Below are 11428 nucleotides of genomic sequence, written 5' to 3'. Positions count from 1 at the left end.
GCAATAATTTTGTTTTGTTGTTTGTTGGTTTGTTGCAGAGAGGTCTACATATTTCGTCCAGAGAGAGAGAGAGAGAGAGAGAGAGAGAGAGAGAGAGAGATTCAAGGGTTATTTACACTTGATTACTGTTTTTCGTCCAAGCACAAATCACAGGATTAAGAGCGGGTGTTGTAAAGCTAGTAATTCAACACGGCATGGTTGCTTCAGACTATCCGAACGGGAATAAGGAAACCACTCATAGACTGGATTTCTAGTTTCTAGTTTGCATAGTCGGGATAACCTACACTATAGTTGTCTGCGAATCATATTAAAGCAGGTACCTCGAGTCTCATTTGTTTTCCCAGTGGACGTGGAGATAGTGCAGAGCTTTAATCAGTTTACCTTCTTCCCTCCCACACTGCGGCTACACTTGTACATTTGTTATGCGATTTACATTTCGCAGTAAGAAAATAACAAATAGTTGATCTGCTCCATTCTAACATCAAAACTTATTATAATTAGCATATAGATTAGCGCTTATGAGGCCTGGTTCACAGTGTGTATGGTTCACAAATTTGATTTTATTTATACAAAAAAAAAAAAAAAAAAAAAAGGCGATCAACTCTTACCTCGTTCATATCAGAATAGTCATTTACCTGCTTTATACATTACAGTAGCCTACACATGACGCAAAAAGAAAACATCAAAGCAATATGTTCTGCATGTGTACTCCCACCACCTTAGAAATATATTGAATAGATATTTAGAATAAAATGAACGGTATAAACAATTGAGTAAATGAAGAGACTTGCTACTAAACTTATAGAGTTTTGTTAATATAAATTAATCACTAATTTGTTTGCTAGTTCTGTAGATACCTTGTGAATTCGGAAAGATTGAGTAAAGACAGGTCTGGTAGGCACATTCTTTGGTATATGCAAACATTCAAGTGTTTTTTCTATTATTTGTAAACAACAGAAGAAATAATTGGGCGCGGTGGCATTGTTGTGAATGCTTCCCTCACCAGGTGTTTGCAGGAGGTACTGCACAGGTGATTGCAGTGCTCTCTCTCTCTCTCTCTCTCTCTCTCTCTCTCTCATCATAAACTGCGTACAAGTTTCCCTCTCCAATTATATTGTAATCTTCCCATACATTGCTTTGTTCCTTCTCTGCCTGTGTACAATCATCTAATTTCTCAGGGCTGCTTTTTAACATTCACTCACTGCCTCCCTCTCTCAAATCAAAACTTTGTATTGTGTTCCGTGATGAGTGAAGAGATGACTCTTTAGATGTTCCATAGCAGGAATTGGACGCGTACATGATGGTTGTTATTACTTGAGGGGATTGGAAAAAAGTATCGATGTTTTGGAATAAGGAAATGTAGATTATGAAAACCATGCGTTTTCATTCAATCAGTTGTCACATGTTTTGAGGATGTGCAGTCTTTTCAGCTAATCATATATCTTAGAGATTCATTGTTAGTAGTCTATAGTAACAAATAATACAACATTGTAAAAAAAAAAAAATGCTACGATGCATTCAGTCAATTAGTTCCATAATCATCCAGGTGTAGTTACGGATAGTTGATGATCTCAAAGCACCTTAGAGCCTGCATGAGATCAGTCCATTATTCCTTACGGGGGAGTTTTCTGTCATATTTTCTATATAGCTATGACTACTATACCATTATTTATTCAACAATCGAATATTTTACACTAGAAACAGGCATGCAATGCACATGTAAAAACAATTAGAGACAGCTTTCCGTGTGCCATTGCGTAGAGAAAGTACAGTAGGTAACCGCCCCATGGCTAAAAATAGGCTCCGTCTGATGTGGGTGCGCACTGGGCGAAGATTTGTGGTGCAGTCGAGCTGTGGTAGTGGCAGTGTTAGGTTGAGTCCACACTCATGATTGTGGACTCTGAAAATGTAAATATGGTGAGTACCCTGAACAGTGATGTTATCAACTGGGAAGGAATACACTGCAGAATATGTTGGTAACCCCATAAAAAGAAGTTTTGTATTGTTCGTGGCAAATTTTCGCAATTGTTTTGGTTGCACATTAAAGATTGACTCCACATAATAATAACGAGTGATTTAAAGCAGATAGCCGTGCAAGTACGTGGACACAAGAGAAAAAAAAATAAATATAAAAATATTGGAAGTTACACTGCTGCACCGCTGGAATTGGTCACTTTCCGAAGATCGACTCGAGTCCAGCAATGTGAAGTGATTTAAAACATGGTAAATTACGTTTTGTAGATAAGTGAACAGATCATAAAGTAAATGAGGATTGGGAGGGTTTGTAGGGAACCCCCGCTTGAGGGAGGACTCGTTCAAGTCGTCTCAAGTGATAGTCCTTGTTTGGAGCTGCCCGACTCCTGTCCATGTCACAGTCCCCAGGCTCACTGCCGGGATGGGTTATCGTTCTGTCTAGCCATCCAACTGTTCAATGGTCAGTCACTGTACAGATGTTGTTCATATACAATAGCAGACGCATTTATTCATTGTGAGTGAAGTATTAGTGTTTCACGAATGTGGTCAATGCTACATTGGAAAGTGCTCTGGTTTGTTGTTTGTATTTTTTTTCTGTTATCGGCTATAGAAGAGTGAATCACAACACCACAAATGCAGGGAATGTGATGTAGGAGAGCATACACTAACAATGTCATAATAAGGTTATTGATGTTGCTTCCTGGTTTGGTTGATCTGCATAATCAGGCAAACGGAAATGTTTTGTATGGAAGGCATGAGCATTAACACTTAAGTTCAGAAAACTAGAGTTTAACTACACGTTGTGGCCCTCTAGGAATCAATAATCTAACATGGACCAAAACAGAACCCCAGTTCCCTGATCCTCCCAGGGAAAACATCTTCATGCACCATATATTGGGGTCCAGCATCATATGTTGATTAGTTATGAATGAAATTTCGTGTTATGTAGAGTGTCAGGTGTAGTTAAATTCTGCAATTACTGCAATGCAAGAAACTGTCAGCTTTACAGATTATTGGTCTTGACAAGCCTGGTGAGGTGCACACTAGCTGTACATCGCTTAATTTCATAGAAATATAGAGCATGATGTTCATAAGGTCCTGTTTGTGTTATATGGTAAGGACTTGAAAAGGAAGAAGCTTCAGTGAAGTTCTTACTTTTTTGCTTTTGCAGTTTTGTATATACCTGAAATCCACAAGCGTGACTAAGGTATTGAAGAAATTAATGGCTGACATGAACTGGGCTAAATTAGTAAATCTGATAAAATTTGCTATAATTAACACTACATAACCTTAACCTCCCAGGAAGTAGCTTGTGTAGCTAATCATAATGATGCAAAACAGTGACCATTAATAAAAGTAAATGTTGAGATGTTAGGTGTATATAAATTATGTGTGGTTAGAATTTTTATCAGTATAATATAATGCTGAGTTGCGCTAACCAGCACCATCATGGTTGTTCATTTTACTTTGAACTTGATGCATTTGGTTCACTGAAGTTGATTGGTTTTGTTTTTTCCTGCCTCGGTGGTCTTGGCACTGACCTTGACATGATTACTCAAGATAATGTGGTATTAGTTATTTGGGATGGAAAGCATGTAGGGTATGAAATTTCATCTTTGTTTTTGCTCAGGACTAGGTAACATGGAAGTATTTCCCTATGCATAGATCCCAGCAGATATTTTTCCCTCCTTTATTGAATAGTGATGTAATGGGATGCTCATTATTTAACTAGCAGTCATAAGCAGCCAGTCTTATGAAATCACAGATAATTAGATACATTATAATGCTTTGTTGGCTGATTCTCTTCCAGTTACCATCCATTTTTATATAGGATATGCTCCTTTCTTGATTTGTTTTGAGGTTCTTGAAAAACTTGATTATCTCCTTCATTTCCCTATATAATCTCGGTCCTTGTCTCCCAAAACTTCCCGAACGAATCCTCTACCTCTGTAGGCTAATACTGGTAATCTCCTTGCCCTTAATCTTAACTTTCTTGTCACTTTATTGTACTTCCATTTCTTGAAACACATTTTCATGGACTAATAATTTCACATTATTTTTCATATTCATACATCCACTTCTCAATTATTTTATTATATTCTATTTAATTCATAGATTTTGTTAAACCACATCTAACCAATTTTAAGAATTTTTCATTTTGTAGGTTTCAAAGTATTCAATCCTCTGATAGAGAAAAAGCTGTATATAAAATTACTTAGTTTTATGTGCAAGGAAGATTGAAAAGCCACTATTTTGGGTTTTGTCAGTGATGTACTCCTTTGATATAAATTGCTTTTATAATTTCTATTAAATGCTAAGTCTTAACTGGATGTAATTCATGAAAAGTAGAAATAGAACTGAGCATTGTAAGGGTGAGCACACACACACACACACACACACACACACACACACACACACACACACACACACACACACACACACACACACACCGCATAGTGTAGTGGTTAGCACGCTCAACTCACAATCGAGAGGGCCGGGTTTGAGTCGCGGTAAGCGGCGAGGCAAATGAGCAAGCCTTTTAATGCGTGGCCCCTGTTCACATAGCAGTAAATAGGTTCGGTATGTAACTGGAGGGGTTGTGGTCTCGCTTTCCTGGTGTGTGTTGTGTGTTGATGTGGTCTCAGTCCTACCCGAAGATCGGTCTATGGGCTCTGAGCTCACTCTGTCATGGGGAAGACTGGCTGGGTGACCAGCAGGCGACCGAGGTGAGGTGAATTACACACACACACCACATAGTGTAGTGGTTAGCATGCTCGACTCACAATTGAGAGGATCAGGTTCTAGTCCCGGAAAGTGGCGAGGCAAATGAGCAAGCCTCTTAATGTGTAGCCCCTGTTCACCTAGCAGTAAATAGGTACGGGATGCAACTCGAGGTGTTGTGGCCTCGCTTTTCCGGTGTGTGGAGTGCGATGTGATCTCAGTCCTACCCAAACATTGGTCTGTAATGGGGAAGGCTGGCTGGGAGACCAGGAGACGATCATGGTGGTGAATTACGCACGCACGCACACACACACACACACACACACACACACACACACACACACACACACACACACACACACACACACACACACACACATACGCACACATGCACACACATGCACACACATACGCACACATGCACACACATACGCACATATGAACACGCACATATGCACGCACACACACACACACACACACACACACACGCGCGCACACACGCACAAGCACACACGCACATGCACACACACGCACACACATAAAGCCCAGGCCCTGTAAAACTACAACTAGGTAGAATACACACATATATACACACACACACGCGTAGTGTAGTGGTTAGCACGCTCGACTCACAATCGAGAGGGCTGAGTTCGAGGCAAATGGGCAAGCCTCTTAATGTGTAGCCCCTGTTCACCTAGCAGTAAATAGGTATGGGATGTAACTCGAGGGGTTGTGGCCTAGCTTTCCCGGTGTGTGTTGTGTTGATGTGGTCTCAGTCCTACCCGAAGATCGGTCTATGAGCTCTGAGCTCGCTTAGTAATGGGGAAGACTGGCTGGGTGACCAGCAGGCGACTGAGGTGAATTACACACACACACACACACACACACACACACACACACACACACACACACACACACACACACACACACACACACACACACACTATTCTAAAAGGAAATGTATATAATTGTAGACCTAATCCTGTGTGAATTCAATGTTATACTTGATTTAATGTACTGAAATAATTGTATGACGATTATTCAACAAGGGAGTCAACATGCCATGACTTGAGTATGTACAATTAATTAGCTCCCAGTCCCAGCTCTCCTCCAAGGAATGTCAATAGTCAACTCAAGACCTGATATTATATATCCCTCTTAAGTGTGTTGTAGATAGCAATTGGTAGAATAAATTTGGGACCAGTGGCTAGAAGGGGATATATTAGTGTATGTATTTAAGAAACCCCATAAACCATAGGCAAGTCAAATCAAGACAGATCAAGTGATGCCAAGAAAAGTCCTTTGAATATCAATTTCTAACACTTTCCTCTAATGGCTTTGTTTCACATGTGTTACAGACAGCCAGGTGCATTTAACCTTCCCTACGATGAGGTACACTTGTCCATCGTGGCTTGGTTGGTGATGTGTATGTATTTGATGGTAGACATGCATTTATAAAGTTATCCCTTATTTCAAAGGCATTGTCACAGATCTTGGATATGTGGCATACTGTTGCTTTCAAAATCGTTGTTTGACTAAACTGGAAATCCTCTTCTTTCACTCTCTCACCCTTTCCTACCTTGTACCTAGTTAAGCTGGTAAGATTAGCAAATTGTTATATTTCTTGTTTTGCTGTGTTTGCATGCTTCAAGTTGTATATGAAGCCTCTGTTTTCTTTGTTCTCCATTTAATGAATTATTACTCAACCATGCTTAGCTATTCATGGCTCTTGGCAACCAAGTATTGTTTCTCAGTGCCATAAAGTTATAGCAGCCATGACTATTGTTTACTGCTCCATTTACTGATGGTACACATGTTAGAGTCAAAGTTTGTTAGAGTTTCTTGTGTTTGCATGCATTTAATGAGCTATGAGGTCTCTATTTTATTTTTTCAAGTTTTACTCAACCATATCTATTTATTCACATCTCTTGGCAACTCAGTATTTATTTATCATTTGTCATAAAGCCACAGCAACTCTGGTTGATATTGTGAATCTAATGTTTGCTTGTTTGCGTCACCTTTATTGCACTCTTTTGTTGTTGTTGGAAATAGCATATTTACAAGTTTTTGCTTGTTGAACCAGATTTCATTGTACGCCATTAAGGATTCAAGTGTGTGCTAATAAGTTATATGTGAAACATATTATATATACATAGGTTAAGGTTCTGTTGCTGTCCAACATAATTTTCTCTCTCTCTCTCTCTCTCTCTCTCTCTCTCTCTCTCTCTCTCTCTCTCTCTCTCTCTCTCTCTCTCTCTCTCTCTCTCTCTCTCTCTCTCTCTCTCTCTCTCTCTCTCTCTCTCTCTCTCTCTCTCTCTCTCTCTCTCTCTCTCTCTCTCTCTCTCTCTCTCTCTCTCTCTCTCTCTCTCTCTCTCTCTCTCTCTCTCTCTCTCTCTCTCTCTCTCTCTCTCTCTCTCTCTCTCTCTCTCTCTCTCTCTCTCTCTCTCTCTCTCTCTCTCTCTCTCTCTCTCTCTCTCATGAAAATAAAATGTTAATAAGGAAGCATTAATGAATGAACAAAATATGTTTAGTACAAATGTGATGTTCAATAATAGCAGGGTTACATTGCTGCACCAGTGAATAAGGGAAGGAAAGAGAATTGGCAGTCCAAGGAAATGAATAAGATTACTAGGAAAGACCTAACAAACTACACACAAAATGTGGAAGAAGACATGTTATGGTATAAGAATGTATAGGTAGGTTTTTTCTTTTATTTTTTTTTTATGTAGAATGGGCACTGGCCAAGGGTAATAAAAATACCTACTAAAAAAAGGCCCACTGAAGTACTGGTCTCCATACATCCAGAAGGACTAATCCAACTCATTATCTAGAAACTTCCCTCTAAAGAATTTAAGTCATAGGAAGGTGGAAATACAGAAACAGGCAGAGAGTTCCAGAGTTTACCAGAGAAAAGGGATAAATCGAGATTACTGGTGAACTCTGACTTTTAGAGAGGTGGACAGAATAGGGTTGAGAGAAGAAAATCTTGTGCAGTGAAACCACAGGAGGACGGAAGGTATACACTCAGCAAAATCAGAAGAGCAATTAGCATTAAAATAGCAACAGAAGATAGTGATGGATGCAACATTGCGGCAACAAGAAAAAGGCTAAAGACAGTAACTTACCGGAGAAGAGTTTATTAAACAAATAGCTTTTGATTCTACCCTGTCTAGAAGAGCTATATGAGTGGAATGTCCAATGCATGTGAGGCCCATGTCATACATTGACAGATAAGGCCCCTGTACAAAGTTAGCATTTGGGTGGGTGAGAAATACTGGCAGTGACATCTTTGAACACCTAAGTTCATAGAAACTATTTTGGCTAGAGATGAGATGTGAAGTTTGCAGTTGAGATTATAAGTAAAGAACAGACTGAAGATGTTCAATGTAGAAGAAGGGATAGCTATCTGAAAGGTTGTGTTTAGTTGATAGATGGAGAAATTGAGTTAATTAGGTATTGAACAATTCTAGTTTGCTTTGCCCCAGTTAGAAATTTTAAGAAATCAGAAGTCAGGTATTCTATGGCTTCCCTGTGTGATCTGTTTACTTTCTGAACGGTTGGTTATCAATGGAAAGGTAATGTGGAGTTGTTAATATCTTGTTAAGTACCATGGGATAAGTGTGTTGAAGATGAAGTTTGGAGAAGATGTAATTGGATCATGTACAACATTGTAATATAGTGTGTAAGGAGAAAAAATAGGTGTAGGTGGTTTTTCATGAGTGAGGGTTGATCTTCTGCCAAACCTTATGCCACCTTTTGTATTCACACCCTTATCCATTCTTTTCTACTGTCCAGGTATAATCACTTTGCTTCATAGAGGCTATGGATGAGTGCTAACATGAATTAATGATTTTCTTATTGACTTTTATTTTGTTTTCCTTTAATGAAGTATGTAACACCCTCTACTGTAGTGAGGTAAATGTATAAGTGACACAGGCAAACGATCAAGAAAACAGCGTTTGAAAGTTCCACTCCTTAATCAGCCACGCGTGCACTTACCTTACTACAGCACTGTGCTGTAATGAGGTAAGTGACCATACTTGGCGCTCACCTCAAAGCATCCGCATTTCCATTGGCCTGGAGGTGACTCCCCATAATCACTCGTGGTGATTGGTCCTGCTACTTCTCTCAGGCGTTTGCTGCACTATAGTACAGATATCTTATTGTGCAGTCTGGGAGTGGAAAAATTTTGAGTTTTCTATTATATTCCAACTTTACAAACTTATGTTTTAGACTCAGAATGTCAGGTATCTCATGAAAGAGCTTAAAATGCTTTATCCGATGCATGTGACAACTTAATTTCGACCCGGATGTCACTTACCTCACTGTAGCAGGGGGTGCCACATATATCAGTTGTTATGAGGTAAATAGTAAAATCTAGAATGTTAAAAAAAATTGTATTGATTAACTGCATTCAAGTAGCATTTTTATTTATATACTGTGTCAAATAATGGTAAATAACTCTTCTTTCTGATTGTCAAATTTCTCCAATCTCTTGCCATTTCCAGGAACATTCTCAAGGGATGACAGTAGCAGAGCTTCCACTTGCTTTTTGCTAACGCTCCCTGATTGCTTGTGCAAGTACTGTACCTCAGCCAGTACCTCATTATTCCCTTAAGACCCTATCCATCTGTCTTCCAATGGCCCTCAACTCTAGATATTGAATACTAGTCTTGCTGTTTTGATTATGAAAAAATTACCTATATTACCTTTTTGCAAACTCCATGCTACCCACTAACCTTACCCAAGTCACTTTTGTCAACCTTTGTCAGGATCCCCTCTTGCTTTTCCAGGCATACCAGGTGAACTTGTTCCTTAATAACCATATTAGGTACACACTATCTTTAAAAATTTTTGCAGAGGTATTGTAACTGTTGTCTTACACAGTGTGGTGGTACTTGTCTCCTTATCATTCTAATACTGCATCATACTGTGACATTTTGCACTTATTCCACCTATACATAAAGCTTTGCCACATCATAATTATCTCCTTCCTTCACCATCATTAAGAAATGCATACATGCTTCTGTTTTAAGTGGCAGTCATTGTGCATGGAAGATAATAAAGTGGTTGCAGTTTGCATTTCTTGAATATTTTTGTCTGTGAAAACCTGAAAATCTTGGTACCACATATAGTAAATGAGCAGAATAGCTAAATCTGGGTGAACTTAATTTTGTTTACATGTAGTCTGCTAACATCTAGGTGATAGGTGTTTTGTTTTTTTTAAATAAGTATTTATTTTAATAGCAGGACATTAGGGAGCATTAAGTCGGTGATCAATTTTAGGATATGGTAAATGAAGTTGTAATATTTGTTTTACTTGAAATGTGTATTTTGTAATAATTTTCACATCAAGTAAAGTCACCCATATGGTACCCAGATCTGGGCCATGGTGAAGTGGACTACTACTTCTGTTCAGCACTTTTCACCACACCAACGTTCCAATCACGATGGAATAAGGATGTAAATGAGGAAAAAATATCTTGACACAAAGAGCCTACTGATTTTCCTCCACTGGTGCAGATGAGGCAGCCAGCCTTGGTGTTGTAATAAGAACAATGGATTATTATACACCTGATAAAAAGTATGTATTGATTGGGGATTTGAAAAGCTGAGGCTTGGCATTCTGGTCTTCAAGAGTAAGATTCATGTGTGTGGCACTCTGCTGCTAGTTGCCAGGGCTGAGCTTGAATGGCCTATTTTTAAGGATGTCCATTGCTTTCTTTGCTCCAAGTTATGTGTAACACCACACCTGGATGGAATGCCATATTCCCCAGTTTCTATTGTTTGAATAGTTGTGTGTGTAAAGTATTTTGAGATCAGTTTGACTTTTCATTACTTTGGCTATTGTTGGCATTTGTTGCATGTTGCCAGAGATATATGGCTTCACTTCAACATCTATTCTGAACAGAGCTTTGTTGGTTTAGGATCTGTTGATATAAAGATTTTTAGTCGTGTGATTATTGTATTAGTGAGTAGGCTAGTAATTTCCAACCCTTCATTAAATGTACTGTATATTTCTTTGTCTATTTGGGGATGATAGTTGAAAATTTTGAATGTGCAGACTGCCATGCTGTAAGCTAATGTGTTTCCCTCTCTTTGAGGTATTTATTGTTCCTGCTTCTTATTAAGTTCCTAATAACTTTAAAGTGGATTCCAGAAAGTGATGAAAAAATTGGGTATTGTTTACATACTAAATCCTGCTATTTTTTTTCAGTCTAGTCGAAATAGTGCAGAAGTGTCGGGCTCCCCCTCCCCAGCACTCAGTAGCATTGGCAATAATGCACCAAAATATGGAACGTTAGTTCCAAACAGGTGAGTTGTATTTTTTCATAGTTCTTTGTACATAGGAAGCTGCAAGCTATACATTTCTGTTTAAATTATACTCCTAACTCTTCGTTTTGTGACCACCAGAGTGAAAAACATTTATTTTTCTTTAGAGTTTTTGTGGGTGGGATATCAGCCAACACAACAGAACAAGACCTTTTGGACCTATTCTCACAATATGGCGTTGTTAAGGCTACCAAGATCATTAGTGACCGAGCTGGGGTTTCCAAAGGATATGGATTTGTCACTTTTGAAACGGAAGAAGAAGCCAGGCGACTCACACAGGAGGTAACTTTGTGTTTCATGTTTCATAGTGAAAGAAATAACTATACTTTTGTAGGTTACTCAACAGTCAATTATTTTTTTTCTGTAGTATTAATATATTCATGTATGGAATTTTGTTTCC

The 11428-nt window shown here is 38.7% G+C and overlaps 1 protein-coding gene across 3 annotated transcripts in view; it reads left to right on the top strand.

Moving 5' to 3' along the window:
- Positions 1-1766: 1766 nt before the first annotated feature.
- LOC123520681 (flocculation protein FLO11-like) overlaps positions 1767-11428 on the top strand; it is a 30286-nt gene continuing 20624 nt past the window's right edge. Inside the window, exons 1-3 of one of the 3 annotated variants that reach the window (XM_045283189.1) lie at positions 1767-1917; positions 10913-11010; positions 11136-11310. In XM_045283189.1, coding sequence (XP_045139124.1) covers positions 1888-1917; positions 10913-11010; positions 11136-11310 — 303 coding nt within the window. In that variant the 5' untranslated portion in view covers positions 1767-1887. Of the gene's footprint in view, positions 1918-2028; positions 2224-2284; positions 2435-10912; positions 11011-11135; positions 11311-11428 lie in introns of those variants that run through there. The other 2 variants (XM_045283191.1, XM_045283190.1) reach the window with 2 other exon arrangements.

Source organism: Portunus trituberculatus, chromosome 47 (assembly GCF_017591435.1).
Source record: "Portunus trituberculatus isolate SZX2019 chromosome 47, ASM1759143v1, whole genome shotgun sequence".
In the NCBI taxonomy this organism is placed as follows: domain Eukaryota; kingdom Metazoa; phylum Arthropoda; class Malacostraca; order Decapoda; family Portunidae; genus Portunus; species Portunus trituberculatus.
The sequence above is the reverse complement of the archived record's forward strand: the minus strand, read 5'-3'. Positions and strand labels throughout refer to the sequence as shown.